The sequence below is a fragment of the Cynara cardunculus genome (genome assembly GCF_001531365.2).
Source record: "Cynara cardunculus var. scolymus isolate 2C chromosome LG 3, CcrdV1, whole genome shotgun sequence".
Lineage (NCBI taxonomy): Eukaryota > Viridiplantae > Streptophyta > Magnoliopsida > Asterales > Asteraceae > Cynara > Cynara cardunculus.
This window is the reverse complement of record NC_037530.1, coordinates 38,682,039-38,699,186: the sequence shown is the minus strand read 5'-3', so window position 1 is coordinate 38,699,186 and position 17,148 is coordinate 38,682,039. Positions and strand designations below refer to the sequence as shown.

General features: G+C 33.5%; 2 protein-coding genes and 1 long non-coding RNA gene across 3 annotated transcripts in view; 2 read left to right on the top strand and 1 right to left on the bottom strand.

Moving 5' to 3' along the window:
• The window catches only part of LOC112510279, an 8,293-nt gene extending 7,659 nt beyond the window's left edge, over positions 1 to 634 (top strand). Inside the window, exon 2 of the long non-coding RNA XR_003068914.1 lies at positions 442 to 634. This is a non-coding gene — a long non-coding RNA (uncharacterized LOC112510279). The remainder of the gene's footprint in view (positions 1 to 441) is intronic.
• Positions 635 to 4,938: 4,304 nt separating this feature from the next.
• On the top strand, positions 4,939 to 7,053 carry LOC112510084 (clavaminate synthase-like protein At3g21360). The gene is made up of 3 exons (XM_025115369.1): positions 4,939 to 5,366; positions 5,551 to 5,804; positions 6,495 to 7,053. Exons 1-3 carry the CDS (start codon positions 4,986 to 4,988, stop codon positions 6,853 to 6,855), a joined length of 996 nt encoding a protein of 331 aa, XP_024971137.1. The 5' UTR covers positions 4,939 to 4,985; the 3' UTR covers positions 6,856 to 7,053.
• A 931-nt stretch (positions 7,054 to 7,984) lies between these two features.
• Positions 7,985 to 14,443, bottom strand: LOC112508485 (lysM domain receptor-like kinase 3). The gene is made up of 11 exons (XM_025113112.1): positions 13,713 to 14,443; positions 13,506 to 13,586; positions 13,116 to 13,409; positions 12,524 to 12,669; positions 12,345 to 12,434; positions 12,127 to 12,232; positions 10,824 to 10,975; positions 10,629 to 10,726; positions 10,400 to 10,547; positions 9,724 to 9,831; positions 7,985 to 8,458 (listed from the first exon to the last, which is right to left on the bottom strand). The coding sequence occupies exons 1-11, from the start codon at positions 14,314 to 14,316 to the stop codon at positions 8,294 to 8,296; spliced, it is 1,992 nt and encodes a 663-aa protein (XP_024968880.1). The 5' UTR covers positions 14,317 to 14,443; the 3' UTR covers positions 7,985 to 8,293.
• Positions 14,444 to 17,148: the final 2,705 nt, after the last annotated feature.

Below are 17,148 nucleotides of genomic sequence, written 5' to 3'. Positions count from 1 at the left end.
ACTTCATTGTTAATTACTTTCAAGTTTCTTGAATATGTTCTATTGCTAATTTGTGTTTAAGGTTTCTGCAGATCCCCAAATAATTATTCAGAAATATTTACGTTTTACATCTGGTTTTTTTGATCTGTTCTCAATCTTGTATTCGTATTTCTTTATGGGTTTTCGCTAACTTTTTGTAATTATTGTTTTTGATTATGTTCATCTAGTTTTTGATTCGTGCCTTTTTTTTGATAAATAGGAAACTCCATTCTTAATTTCTTTCAAGCTTTCTTGAATTTGTTTGTGTGGGTTTTCTTGAATTAAATTTGTTTTTGCATTTTCTGTTTAAAAGTACTGGTTTTGATCTTTGAGTTTTTAATTTTCAATTTGCTTCCAAGATCGAGAGGAGAAACTGATGTCTAAATGATTATTTCTTCCCCCCCCCCCCCTAACTATCCGTAGTTAGGTAGGAGGCATGGATAAGAGGGTGTTGGAGTGGTGTGTTGGTCGGTGAGAAGGATAGCTAAAGGGAGAAGTGCAAGAAGAATCTCGACTCGTGAATACACCAAAATGTACAGAATCAATTCTCATATCAAGCATGATTCAGGGTGAGTTTGATATTAAAAGTGATCAATGATCCATATCTTTTCTTATATTTCTCACACTTTAACTCTTATTTTCATACGATCATCATCAATTGTACAAAATTGTATATATATTTTTTAATAGCCTAAAATAAAAAATATTATTGAAGGAAGAAAAACGTGTCATTTAATCGTAAAGTCAAATATCTTTTATATTTTTTTTGAACATTGTTAATCAAAAAATAAAATTTCTAAAAAATATTTTTCTCTATTTTAAAGACTACAATTTAATTACACGTAATATAATTAATAAAAATATTGTATTCGTAATCGCGAATCAACCAACCAATTGTAACGGGGTCTTAAAAATCTTAGATTACTTGATAACTAAAGCTATAACACTAACGTGCTGTTTACTGCTTGCCTATGCAAGTGTATACCAGCAAAATTCAACACTATCGTTTGTTTATCGGGTAAGATTTTAGTCTACAAAAACGATATCATATGCAACAATTTACTAAATAAGCGCTAATTATGGTAAGAGTCGTCGCACTTATTTATCGGGTAAGACTTTAGGTACTTAACTTAGCTCTCACCAGGTAAGATTCTTGGTCTTTACCATAGTTATCCGGTAATGTAATGTGACTTGTTAACCATTCACCCAAGTAAGCGTTTGCTAAACAACCTTTTATACATGTAAAACTTAAGTTCTTGCTTCAATTCCTAATTTTATGGTTTTATAAAATTATGTCCGATTCAACCAACCCAATCCAATAAGAATTCGCTTAAGTTAGGTTATACATTTTCTTTTTGAAATGATCGAGATTTTTGAAATGGCAATTGGTTTTTTTTTTATTCTCTCCAAATGTCATTACTTTCGCAAGTGACATCTCCGTAATTTAAGGAGGTAGCTAAAAGACAAAAAAAAAATACAATTTCTGACAGGTCCGCAGGTGACAAATTCGCAATTTCTACTCAGGTCCACAATTCATGGAGGTGCCACTTGCGGACTTGAACATAAATTATAATTTTTTTTTTGTTTTTTAGCTACATCCATAAATTACAAAGATACCATTTATTAAGACCATAAGGTATTTGTGCAATGTAGCGAGATACATATTCATTTAAATATTTCGTTTTATTTTTTGTCTTTGTTGATTTAACACAATTTATATAGTTCTGAAAAAGACAATGTTTTTACATTTGAATAAAAATAAATTTGAAAACATCATAATTTAAAAAAAAAAATATCGATATTAAATTAACTATTTAAATTTTTTTTTATTATAATTTAATTTAGGTCAAATAGTAAAGTAATTTATTTTTGGCTTAATAATAAAAATTCTATAAAAATAATGATTCTGTTAGGACTCGATAATTATCCTAATTATATTTTAGATTTTGTATATTTAAAATGAGATGTTTATCCTCTATTTGATTATGTTTATCCGTAGTTAGTTATACGAATTCAAACATGAAGCTTTAATAAGTTGTAGTTATGCATAATATACTTGTGATCTTAAATTTTAAGTAATATGCATCAATAAATAGTACTTCATGCATAAAAAATGGTTTTTAAGAGTTTTTGTCATATGCTTTATAATATAATATAAATATAAATGTAGAGAGAGAGAGAGAGAGAGTTCGTTTCAAATGCAAACCATCATATTTGTACAACCAATACAACCTAATAAATTGAGATATTTATGAAAATGATGAGAGTTTATTTATTATGATTTTAATATTTATGGAAAATGAATATGGTTCATTAATTATAATCAATACTTTATATTATGAAACAACCAAACCTTCTATGAAATCACATATTAATCAAATTAAATAGACGTTTGAGATTAGAATATATTGGTTGTACAAATATAAATGGTTATATAATAACTCACCTCTTTCTATATATATATAGATGAAAATGACTAATTAAAGAGGAAATATAAATTATACCATCTCTACAGTTTTCTCAGGGCATATACTAAAATAAAAAAAGGTCTAAAATTTCCATCATTTTTCATTTGAAAATTCTATGTAAAGGAAGAAAACGAAGATTTTTAGAATTTGGAGTTAAGGGTTGTTTATCAAATGCTTGTTCGAGTAAACTTTTACCATATCATATTACTTTAGAGTATGAATACAACAAGAACCAAGAATCTTACCTGGTAAGAACGAATGCAAGGATTAAGGGCCCTTTACCTAAACACTTATCTGGTAAGCTTTTATTGGTAAATTCAACACTATCGTTGACTTACCGTTAAGATTTCAGTCCACCAAAACAACTTTGTATGTAATAATTTACTTGGTAAACGCTAACCGTTGTAAGAGTTATTACCATCACTTACCAGGTAAGACTCTCGGTCCTTACCTTCCTTCTTACCGGATAAGATTCTTGGTACTTGACATATTCATGCGGTAAGGTAATATAACTTGGTAAGCGTTTACCCAATAAGCATTTGGTAAACGACCCCTTAATTTACATTTCTCACCTAGGTTTGCAAAAAAAAACTTACATCTTTCATCCAAATTTGTAAAAGACGTTACATTTTGTTGGAGTTTGAATGCAATTTTTTTTTTAAATTAAATTTTGGTTCTATATTTAAATAAATATAGAAAGTCTGTTAAAAAAGCTCTAATTTTTTATACGAAATATGAAATTCAATATTAAAAATTGTTCTCGAAACTCTTTTTTACGGAAAAGAAAGGGTGAAAAAGAAAGAAAAATAATGTTAATTTTCCCTCCAAAAAGTAAGGAACTTAATAATAATAATAATAATAATAATAATAATAATAATAATAATAATAATAATAATAATAATAATAATAATAATAATAAAAATAAAAATAAAAATAAAAATAAAAATAAAAATAATAATAATAATATTACATATCATCAATTAGACAAAAGATCATGCAAGAAGAAAAGTTAAAGTGAGAAGCGTAAAAAGAAATTTGGATCCTTGATCACTTTCTAATCTCTTGATTATCCATGAATTACGTTTCTCAACGGAATTGATCCGGTGATCTCGACATGTCTCATCTTTGTGTATCTCATTCTAATGTGAATGGAAGGGTGGGGACCTCTTCATACGATTCTCACTAGAACCTAGGGGTGCTCATGGGTTGAGTTGATCGGGTTGAAGATATTTGAACAACTCAATCCAATGTTTACAATTTGAAAATTCTTAACCCAGCCCAACCCAACCCAGACCAAAGTGCAACCCAACCCAACCCAAATCGTACAGGTTGATCGGGTTGATATTTTGATATATTAAAATATTCTTTTAACCCTGAATATGTTATTTTTTACTCATAATGTCTTATTCATCATCAACCATCGGATAAAACTCATCCATACTTCTTACATATATCACATTCAATTAATTTTCTCAATTTACGTATATATGTTTCACAATTATTGAACATATACACGAATGAATTATATAGAGATAGATAATATATTAAAAATATGTATATATGAAGAGCGTACATGACAGTGTAATTGTCTAATGTATATATTAATATAAACTCAACAATCATATTAGATCCAAAAAATAAAAGGATATCGGGTTCATTGAGTTGAGTTGGATTCAAATAATAGTAACCCAATACTTATGGTTTGAAAATTACCGGAACCCATGTGTCCCATCTTGATCCATATCAAAGATTAATTTTTAAACTGAACACATGTTTAATTTATGATATTATAATTTTTATGAATATTTTTATTCGTGAAATAATGATATTTTGTTAACATGTTTAATTTTTTATATTATAATTTTTAGTAAACATATTTGATTAAATTTTACAATGTTTAAATGATAAAAATATTAAAATTAAAAGTATAATGTTGTAATAGAAATTAATGATGTTATAATAAAATAATTTTGAAAGTACAATGCTATAATAAAAAAATGTTACTCAACACTATCATACATGTGTACAACCTATGAGACGATAAGGTGATAAATAAACTTGATATAATGAGTGAATTTAATTTAAAAGATTACTCAATATTATAATAAATAAATTTTTGAACGTATGATGCTCTAATAAAAAGTATTTTAAAAATACATTGTTATAATAAAAAAACTCTAAAAATACAATATTTTAATAAAATTTTTTTATAAAAATAAGTTGCTATTTTACATATTTTTATCTTTTATTTAAATAACTTAATGAAAATTCCAAATTCAGTCCAAGATTCCTTTGGCTGCAAAATATCCGCTCCTTTTTAAGATAAGCATTGGGGATTTTATAAATATGTAAATTAAGATTTAAAATTATGACGTCACAGGTGAACGTAGACGGAAAACCGGTCAAAGTGGAATTCCTCACGCGCCTCCGCTTCTTTCCGCCACTATATATCTAACCAGCATTTGTTTCTGTTCGCTTAATGAGATTACCGAAACCAGCATGCCGGAAAATCACTTTGTAGAAGCAGAATTGTCGCCTCATCAGAAGAAATATAACGGCGAAAATGGCAGTGGAGTTGTTTTCCCAACTGTTCTAATCCCTAATCCGAAGTCTGTTCATCATAATCTCAAGGAACTCATCCGTGATCAGAAGCCATGGCTGGAATCTCTGCTCCACAACACCGGCGCGATTTTGTTCCGAGGCTTTTCTTCTTCGATCTCTTCTGCTTCCGACTTCAATGACGTCGTTGAAGCTTTCGGCTTCGAGGAACTTCCTTATGTTGGTGGCGCCGCCCCTCGTACAAACGTCGTCGGTCGTGTTTTCACTTCCAACGAGTCTCCTCCGGATCAGAAGATTCCGTTCCATCACGAAATGGCTCAGGTCTGTTTATCCAATCGATTTCATGTTTTTAGGCGATTTTACTAAAATTTCTTAGAATCGATAGAGATGATTTGTTCATGTACAATTGTAATCGAGAGGATCGTTGAGATCTAATAGATCGTAAATGAATTCTCTGCCGTAAAATTCATCGTGATCGTTCTGAACATGAATTCAACTGCAACAGGTTCCTACCTTTCCATCAAAGGTGTTTTTCTTTTGCGAAGTAGAACCAAAAATTGGGGGAGAAACACCTATAGTACTCAGCCATGTTATCTACAACAAAATGAAACAGAAATACCCCGATTTTGTTGATCGATTGGAAGAACATGGACTGATCTACACAAGAGTGTTAGGGGAAGATGATGATCCTTCATCTCCAATCGGTCGTGGATGGGTCTCCACGTTCTTGACCAAAGACAAAACCATAGCTGCAGAGAGGTTTGCGATTGATCCCATAACTGCATAGCTAATCTTCCACTTCTTATAATTGAATTCTCATTTTATCCCCATTTTCTGCATATATATATATATATATATATATATATACATTTGCTTAAACTCGATTTTCAGATTAATTTTTTTTTTCTCGTAAATATTCAAATTTTTGTGTAAGGATTATGACTGAAATAGCCGATCAACAAATAGGGTTTCACTTTTTAGCCGTTTGTGACCTAAATTCACTTTTTAGATGATATTTACAATGAAGGCTTATGCATATGCATAAGGATTGATTTTCGGATGGAAAAAAAGAGGAACCCTTACTTATATGCATAAGGTATATATGATTAAGGATTCGGAGGGATTTTTCTTTTGCCGAAAACTAATCCTAACACATGCATAAATAAGCCTTTCGCTTAAGGATTGGCTAAAAAGTGAACTTGGATCACAAAATGGCTAAAAAGTGAAACTAGCTTTGGTTATTTATATAAATTTCCCTTTTTTTCCTCTCTAGAAATAAGTCTTTACACAAATAGGCAAACATCTGTATAAAGACTGGCTATTTTTAGGAAGAAGCTCTGAAAAGTGGCTAAACAATGAATTTGATTGATGGAATTGACTATATCAGTCAATTTTGCCTTCAACGTATTCCCGCAAAGTTTGGATGAGATTTTGGTTATAAAATGGCAGGGCCGCGAAGCTGGGAATGAAGCTAGAATGGACAGATGATGGAGTGAAAACAATAATGGGGCCGATCCCGGCGATCAAATATGATGAAACACGAAAACGCAAAATCTGGTTTAATAGCATGGTGGCAGCTTACACCGGGTGGGAAGATGCAAGAAATGATCCGGTGAAGGCAGTGACGTTTGGGGATGGCACACTGTTGCCGCCCAATGTCATATACGATTGCTTGAAAATCCTGGATGAGGAAAGCGTCGCTATACCGTGGCAGAAAGGCGACGTTTTGCTGCTGGATAATTTGGCGGTTCTTCATGCCCGACGACCATTTGAGCCACCACGTCGGGTTCTGGCTTCGCTTTGCAAGTGAAGGGAGAACACTGGTTTGTTTCCCCTTCCTTTGTATCAATATTAGTATGGATTATAAAAGGCTGCATTTGCACCCTTTATCTTTGAGTTTAAGTTGAATAAAGAGCTTCATTTTGTAGTTGGTCCGGTTTAAGGTTCTAAATGACACGAGACGTAGCATCAAAGGCAAAACCTCATCCAATGCAAGGTTCTTATAAGCAAAAAGTGTAATTTCTTAAGAAAAACCAACGTTGTAGAGTATTCTTAGAAGTTCTTGTACAAGAACCTTGATTCTTACCTTGAAGTTGGTGTGAAGTGACAATCTGCTAATTTTTTTAATATTTTATTTATAAATATATTATAATTATTGATGTTAAAAAAATACATGAGACCCACAAAAAAGTTCTTATAAGAACTACCATTTGTAGACTTTTATGTGAGTTCTTAATTTGATAAGTGATAAGCGATTTGGGAACAAAAAGAATACAAAAAGTAAGTTCTTATAAGAGCCTTCATTGGAGATGCTCTTAGGAGCTACAACAAACCCAGATCATTTTTGAAGGCATGAGATATGACGACAAATCTCTATATCATATATAATATTATATTTATAAACATATGTTTTCTACTAGAGTCAACGATGTTAAACGATTTAAATTAAGCTATATATCAAAGACTAACAAGTAAGACATTAGAAAGTTGGATAAATCAAATATCACGTTACAAAAACCATGCATCACGTCACGGTGTGCTACGAGCTTAACATGACGTCAGACACAAGCCTTGAACGACAATGTGCCATGATGGTTGTTACGACGAGCCTTTTAGAACACTGACTATCATAAGTGTGTTTAAGGTTGTTGTAAGTCGGGGTCTGCTTATCGTTGCTTTCCGCATACCAAAATATGCTAATGAGGTAAAAAAAGGAAAAGAAGCGTCTTTGGTTTCACGGAGGAGACTCTATCACCAGAAAATGTGAATATTTAGGGTATTTTTGTCATTAAAAAAGATAAGCATAGTTTCCAGAGGATGACAGCATTAAGCGTACTTACGATATTAGGACAACGTTATGCGCACTTATGATATTAGGACAACATTAAGCATAGAGACTCAAATTTCCCATTGTAAACTCCTTGTAACATTTCACATAACCAAAAAGGCCACTTGATGAGACCTATCATATATATTGCAAACTGAAGACATGATCCATCTTTATATTACAAGGACTCAACAACACATTTTTGAGAAGAGAAGGTTATAGGAACAACGAATACGGTGGAGAAATAAATAATCAAATGCGTAACGTGTAAAACCTCACCCTGGTTGACGCTATAACGAACCATCTATGCAACTATTTACACACAACGCAGGCAGTATAATGTTGAAAACTGAATCGGACCCTCTTCATCAACTAATGAATAATGATGCAGATTATAGAGAAAAAAAGATGGTGACGGGACTTATCTACCTTGAACAAGGCCGCTGAACACTTGGCTGTTTCCAGCAAGAGTTGCTTCCCACTCCACGGATGATAAAAGAATTTGCGAAAGAGAAATAACAACGTGCTTCATGTCGGGTCGCAAGATTGGGTCGTCCTCCACGCATTGTTTCGCCACCATTGCCATCTATCAACCATCCGGATGTAGGGTCAGTAGGGGCAGGTTCAAATGAGAACAGTAAATATTCATGTTTTATTTATGATGAATGACGAGATATATATAGAGGTGTTCATCGGTTGAAATCTAATGGATATAGGTGGATCCGATCCTTTCCCATCATCCATTGGATGTTGGATTTTGTCATCCGATCCAATCCAATTCAATGGAACTTTACTATTGGTTATCCATTAGATCGGACTGGATTCATCCAATATCTTGATCCAATTTTCAGCCAATTTATCTATCATTTCAATCAATTACTTATATATTTTCTCAAGTTATTAAAAAACACGTGCATATAAATATCAACTAAAAAACAATATCGGAAAATGTTAATAATTATATATAGTTACTAATTGGATGATAATTCAATTGGTAATTGGATTAGATCAATTAGGTTTTACTGGATGCTAGACTGCCATTCAAGAACCGACCGATCCAATTTTGATAGTTGAAATTTTGGATCCAATCCGATTGGATTACAATTGGATATCCGATTATGGCTGATCGGTTCTAATTGGATCAGCCAGTTTAAATTGGATGGGCTGACTTTTTGCATGCCCATAATATCCATGAACTTTACTCGCAATGAAAATACATGATGATTAACAATATTCATGGTTATTCTTCATGAGTAATAGTTGGTTCCTAGATTCTTAAAATATTTACGGTTCTCGCTTAAACTTTCCCCGAGATCAATATGATGCTTTAAGTATGTTTATAAACATCAAATGTGTGTTTTTTGAGAAATTGACCAAAATAGTCAATCTCCTCAACCAAATTCACTTTTTAACCACCTTTGGCATCAAATTCTCATTTTAGCCAAAGTTCACACAAATGCATAGCAAATCCTATTTACAGATTAAAAAAATTATTTACGCAAACCCGGGTCCTTAAGCAAATTCTTTATGCAGATTTGCATAAAACCTACATAAAATCTGAAAATAGGTTTTATGCAAATGAGCAAGGCATTTGCATAAACTCTGGCTAAAAATGGAAATTTGAATGAAAAATGGCTAAAAAATGAATTTGGTTGGAAAGACGGGCTATTTTGGTCAATTTGCCGTGTTTTTTCCTCTCTCTTGATAACTGATGCCAATGAGTCATATATATATATATATGTGTTTGTGTGTGTGTATATATTATTAAAAAGGTGACTATTTGTATATTCAGAACTGTTCGACTTTTCTTGGCATAGTTAAAGAGGGTTAAAAGATAGAATCATATGGTACCTTGAAAACACAGTCATGAGGAAATAAATCCAATAGATTAGGATCAATATGATCTTTTAAGCCAGACATACTCATAGAGTCTGATGAGTGCTTAAGAGCTGCCAACATCTGCAGTATTCCAACAACAAATTAGGGCTGGTAATCAAAATCAACGTTAACAAATACAAAAGATTTAGAAGGAACGTGTTTTTCAATTGGGAGGGGCAGGTTTGGCAAAAACTTGGCTTTCTGCATAAAGCTCTCCCCTAGAAGCTTACTGAATAAGCCACTTTCTATGTCGTTAAGCCACTACCAAACAGTCATCTATAGCCGACCAAATAAGTTGTGTGGCTCATTAAGCTGCTAACAAACAGCCCCTTAGGGGCTATTTGGTTGGTTTTCATTATGTCTTGTATGGATAAAGCTATCTATGTAGATTAATTTGTTTGTATAGATCGAGCATGTTTTTGTTTCAGATGGTTTTTTCATAGATGGAAGGAGCGTGTTTTTAATTGGGAGGGACAGGTTGGGAAAAAACTTTGCTTTCTGCATAAAGCGTCATACTGAATAAGCCACTTTCTATATCATTAAGCCACTACCAAACAGTCAACATATAGCTGACCGAATAAGCTGTGAGCTCAATTAGCTGCAAACAAACAAGCCAATTGAAGTCTTTCCAGAAACTGAAAACACTTACAATGGAAGCCAACGACCGTCTCTCAGAATTTTTCATCACAACAGTTTCGGTTCGTGTAATGGCTTCTTTTCCCGATATTAACTCAAAAAGAACAACACCAAATGCATATACATCACTTCTCGTTGTAGCTAAGCCATCCCTGAGATATCTGTCATAATAAGAGCGATTAAATGATGTCAACTAAGAAAATGCACCCGTTTGAGCAGAGAAAATATATGCACACACTTACTCTGGAGCTAAATAACCAAAAGTTCCAACCACTCTCGTGGCGGAAGCTTCTCCATCGTTAGTTCTTCCTACGAGTTTCGCCAACCCAAAATCTGAAATCTGTTTAAAGTAAACGCCTTTTAAATGCAAATTTACTAATGATGGGCAATGCTTCCATTGTTAGGCAATGATGCAAAAACAAGTTAGATAGATTTACCTTGGCTTTGAAGGCACCATCTAGTAAGATGTTGCTTGTTTTGATATCTCGATGCACGTAATGAGTCTTAGTGTGCTCATGTATGTATTCCAGCCCCCTTGCGGTGTCCAGTGCAATTTGAACCCTCATAATCCAAGATAACGTTGGATGACCTAGAGAGAAGTCATTTAAACTTATTCAGTGATATACTCATAACCAAACAAGCCCGGTAAATCCCACCAGGAGGTGGGGCCTGGGTGGAGTGGGATGTATGCAGACCTAACCTCCACCCCGAAGAGTAGAGTGATTGTTTCTGTGAAGACCAGCGATATATTTACACTTGGGATAAATATAAATAATTTCATGAGGCGTTCGAGTTTGACTGTTAAGTTGAGCAAATACAAAAGCCTATAAATTGGGCATAGGGGTTGTTTGGTTGGTTTTCCATTAAGTCGTGTATGGACAAAGGCAAAGCTGTTTGTGTGGATTAATATGTTTGTATAGATTGGGAATGTTTTTGTTTGGGAAGGTTTTTTAATAAATGGAAGGAGCTTGTTTTTTAGTTTTTTAATTGGGACGGGCAGGTTTGGAGAAAACCTTGACTTTCTGCATAAAACTCCCCCTAGAAGCTTGTTGAATAAGCCATTTTCTATATAATCAAGACACTACCAAACAGTCATGTATAGTTGACTGAATAAGCTGTGAGTCCCATTAAGCTCATTAAGCTGCTAACAAACAGACCCATAGTCTAACATCTATATCATATACTTTAGGCATGTGCCATTTCCACATGAAAAAACTAGATCCTAAAACCACAATTTCTGAAGAAAATCTACTAGTTCCTCAACCAGGAAATCAGAAAATAATCAAGGATTGTTTCTCACCAATGATATGGAAAATCAATGGTGTAAACCTTCATAGTTAAAAATGAATATGACATAAATACATGTCCTACAAAATAAAGTTAATTAATAGATTACAAACCAAAAATAAAGTTCATTATTTTTCACAAATTACATTGAATCATAGATATATCATAAATATATTGAAGTGTTACATTATCAAACACAATTTGATATCATGCAGTTTGTGCCATTCCTTTCATGTCTTATCATTTTATACTGTGTCGTACCATGTGAGTCGATTACATCCCATCATGTGGCCCAAATAGTTAAAATAATGGGTGAATTAATCTAGTTTTTTACAAATTTGGGTTGATATTGCCTCCTCTATATCATAATTAAGCTGTTTCAGGATTTTTTTTAACACAGGGTACTCATGTTGGGAGACAGTAGAGACTTGAGCAGTATGTAGAATATATTACCCTTGTTTTGTGGATCATGCAAGTGACTTCCAAGTGAACCTTTCTGAGCATATTCATAAATGAGGAAGAGCTCATCATCACTAGCTGCATAACCAATAAGTTCTACCTTTGACAAGAATAAAACCAGACGGAGTCAATACTTGAAAGAAGTAAAATGAACAGTGACGGCGTTATGACACATAGATAGTGATATAAACATCAAACGCCAAAATCCTTACCAAATTTGTATGATGAACCTTGCACAAAACTTTCATTTCTGCTGTGAACTCTTTAGTTTTTGTGGCAGTCATTCTTTTGACAGCTACTTCCTGAAAGAATTGCAAGAATGTACTAGTGAGGTTGAGAATAGGGTTATTGCTCCAGACATTTGTTAAAGGTGACAAATCAAACAGCAAACCTGTTCCCGAAGTAAACCATAGTACACAGAGCCATATGTTCCATGACCTAGAAGATTGGACTCAGAGAAACCCTCTGTACACGATAAAATTTCTTCAAATAAGAAGACAACAGGCTTCTCAACGTTGAACATATCAGTCCCAACAACTGCAATAATAAGCCAAGAACGGAAAATCACTTCAAAGGTTATCACAAAATGTTATGCGGTCACAAGGGTGGTGGATTCTGTGGGAATATGTGAAACCCGGATAGAAGGGAGGTTCCAACATATATAGAGAAATCGTCCAACCATTTCTATTATATATGCACTCCAACACGACACCTCGAATGGAGGCTAGAGAAACACAGAGTGTCCCAGAGTGTCGAGCTCTTGTAGTGGTAGACCCCCACTCTCGTACAATGTGAGAGTAAGTGGAACTTTATTAAGTTACTCTTCAAAAGAACATACAGTGAGTAGAAATTGTCAAGTCTAGCTGATCTGGGACTCCAACGTGTCTCCCTTTTTTAATGTATGCAACTAGGATCAAGTTCTCCCCTTTGTAACGCAAGCAGTTATTATATAGAGCATAAACTAACATAAACCAAAGTCTAACCTTTTGGAATGTTTGTATGACGGTCACTAGATTCCTCAATAGTTTGTCTCCAATCATCAGATTTGCAGCAGAGTCTCCCTGAACCACACCAAAAGCTTGATGTTCGTAATATGTGGAACTTATGAGAAACTTGTTCATCTTCAGGACCCTTTAAACGATTCCTTTGGGCATCACTGAAGCAAATTGATGATCTCATGCAAACGAAAAGAAGTACAACTGCTATGATTAGAGCCAATCCAACACCCAAACTCCCTATGATCCACCAACGCTTTAAGTCACTCTTGTGATTAATTCCTACCATGAAAGAAATAGACATAATAACCTTAAGAACTCCAGTCTGGAGGACAATTCGATTTCAGTATCTAAAATAAAGTTAGGTATCTGAATCACCTGTAACAATGGCGGAAAGAGTTGGAGATGGAGCAGGAGCAGGGGGACTGTCATTCTCTATAGGGTATGGCTCTCCAGGAACTAGAGTAAATTCGATATTCAAATACATAAGAATCAAACAAAAGAAATTAGTCAGGATATCATAAACTAACCAAATCAGATTCATCTCAAAAGGGGAGAAAATAAGATGATGAAGCATCAACCAACCTGAATTCAGAGGAATGTAATAAAGTGCACCAATAGTGACGTTATCAGGATTATCAATCTTGTTAACGATTTCAATGCTATCCATACTAACACCAAACCTACTCGCTAGCAATTCAATGCTATCCCCTTCCTTCATCACATAGCTCATCAAGTAATTCCATAGTCCAGTCGAACAACCACAAAACAGCTGCAACGACACCACCGCCCCTGTACGCGCCGGTCGGGAGAAATTCGACAGATACGCCAATCCTCCATACGAATCAACCACCAAATCATAGACAGATCCTCCATTTTTCCTCACCGTGTATGTAGTATTCGTCAAATACTTATAAACCGGAGAAGTAGCACAGGAACAATTCTTCCGAACAAAAACATAGTTACGGCCGTTACCTTCAACTGTAACATCGTTAGGTAATACATCAAACATGCTCATAATCACGTCTAGGGTTTGATTGGGAGATGGACTGAACGCTAAGAAGGAAGTGCACAAGCGAGATGTCTCTGTACAATTTAATGGCGTCGGGTATGCAGAACCGAGTGTCTGCAACTGCAAAACCGAAAGAAACAGTATCAGCAATTTGAGCATCCGGATTGAAAACTCCATTGTTGAATGATTGAAAAGGTGTGTAGTTGATGGATTTTCAGAGTTATTGGGTGAAGTTGAAGATCATTGGAAGAAGGTGGAGCTTGAGATTACAAAATTGATGAAGAATTTAGGGATTTGATGGAGTAATTTGGGAGTGAATTGAAGAAGAAGAAGAAGAAGAAGAAGAAGAAGAAGGTGTTGAGAGAGTAGAAAGTGTGATGATATGGAGTGGTCATAGACATGGGAAGTTAAAAGTAGAAAGAAAGGTGAAAATGTAGTTAGAATCATGTGTGTGTTTTTGTGTATACAACTACTCCAATAATACAATGTTTTAACTTGAACTAACACATAAATACTACTTTGATTTGATTTCTTTTCGTCGGGTAAAAAGTTGATTATCAACAATCTCAACTGATTCTATACGGGATTTGTCTTCAAGAATATCAGTATCAGAGGTCATTTTTTTGGCTCATTTAGCAGCTGAGGCTAGATGGGGGCTGTATCAAACAAGAGACTTGTCTTTACATTTGGGTTAACTCGACTCACCTCTTTTTGGCTTATTCAGCAGCTGAGGCGAGTTGGGGGCTTGTGATCAAACCCGAGACTTGTCTTTATATTTGGGTAAAGTCGGCTCACCTTTTTACTAACTGAACTACACATCAGAGGCGTTTGATTATTTTTATATATCACATAAATTGTTGTGTGTTATATTATGTTTTCTAAATAATAGATATATTTTGTGTGCAGTTAAATATTGAAATAAGAAGTACAAAAAAGTTGAGAATGTGTGATCAGACGTTCATATTTGAATCATCAAAAAAAAAATCCTTTTGGATATTTATACGTGAACTCTTTATTGTTTACCTATATTTTTATCAAATATTTACATGTGAAGATGTATTGTATATGTTAACACACATTTTTTTAACCAATTATTCACATGTGATACTTTGATTTCGCAAATTCTTGATTTCTTTGTCCTTTTCAATTGAACTTTCCCTTCTTTTTCAAAGGGAAAATAAATTTTACTAAAAACATGATAGTATTTTCAACAGTTATGTTATTTTAAATTTTTTGGATATCTGAAAAAATTTGCTCCAATAGCTATGCTAAAATCTCTTGTAAAATAAAAAAAGGAAAATAAAGAAATCTTCAAATTTCGAAGAAAGAGAAAATATAACATATCTACTGAAAATGCTCTAATGGTGGTCATGCTTGACCGAAAAAAAAGGAAGTTTGAAGGTTGATGGGCTAATAGGCTAGTCGATAGCGTAGATCAGATATGTGGTTTTCGCCTTCTTTGTTCAGGGTTTTCTTTTCTTGCTTTTATTGTACATTATTATTTTTCCATACTTGTTTTTCTCGGCACCTCATGCTACTCTAATCGTTTGCTTGCACTCTTGCACAAGCGGGTGTCTTCGTGGAAATAATCATTCTACTCTTTTTAGTGTAAATGTCAGGTTTACATACACCTTATTCATCAAAAACTCAACTTTTGAATTAGATCCATTGGATCGTTTTGGTTTATAGTCTTTATATAAAAGTACTCGTAAGTTGCCAAAATATTGAATGAATACATAATACATAAAAGAAGGGGGTTTTCACCAAAATGACCAAAATATATCTAATATATTAACAAAATAGTCATTTTTTTCAAGTATTTCACAAAATAATCACACGGATCACCCCCCCCCCCTGGGGGGCATGTTGACCATGGGGGCGATCCAACCTTCTTTGACCCAAAAAAGTATTTTAAATTGATTTGGAGTCCCACATGTATCTGATTTGGAGGACAAAACATCTGATTTACCTTAAATAGGGGGATCACCCTAAAAGAAGCCATCATCATGAGAAACGAAACTACAAAACAATAAACTCAAAAGTTTCATTAATTACCATAAAGCTAATCTAACTTATTAATTGCTATTCAAGCATAACTTTTTTATACCGTTAATAAATGTGATGGTTGTCGCGCTAGCTTAGTAGTGTAGGGATGCAAAGAAAGTAACAATATACAAAGTTCGTAAGCTGCAATAGCTAGTTCAGTAAATAACAGATTTTAAACCTTTGTCAGATAAAAAAAGAAGCTTGTTTGATTTATGTGAAGTGTGAACGTTGTATTTTGCATAAATGTTGTGAATTCAGAGAATGTAAGTGTTTGATACCATTTCAAGCAATAAAACAAACATGTAATTATAGAAATTATAGAAATATTACTAAATGAAAACGTTAATACTTGATTCCTATTTTGGGTAACCGGTTTATGCTTCAACCGGTTACCCGAGTAGTTAAATGCTTAAAACCTTACATCTTAGATACAAAAATGAAAGTTTTGAAAGTACATTACCTAAAATAAAAATCAAGTTAAAGTACGTTACTTTTTCATACAATTTCCCTTTTGTAAACCACTATAACCATCTTGTAATTTACTGTTACCTTCAACAAACCATAAAAACCCAAAAAAAAATTGATTAAGCTGGATATCCAACTCGCTATGCTAGCTGACTAATCACAGGATGATCACCTGCTTTACAGATAGCCTAGAGTCAGTGTATTTGAACCTCTATAGCTACAAGAGAATTTTTATTCTTCCTTGAATTTAAACCTGAAACTTTCTGATACTTTTGATTTTTAGAGCAAAGACCGAAATTTATAGTTAACTCTAAAATTAATTAAATGGGAATATAATAAATGATGATTATACATGTGGAAATGGAAGTGGCCCCCCAAGAGGGAACATAATTGCAAAAATGCATGTGTTTTTCACAATAAAATAATACATTAAATAGGTGGCAACAACCATACCCCGTAGGCCCGTATTATTTGTTTTTATTTTATTATTTAAAAACA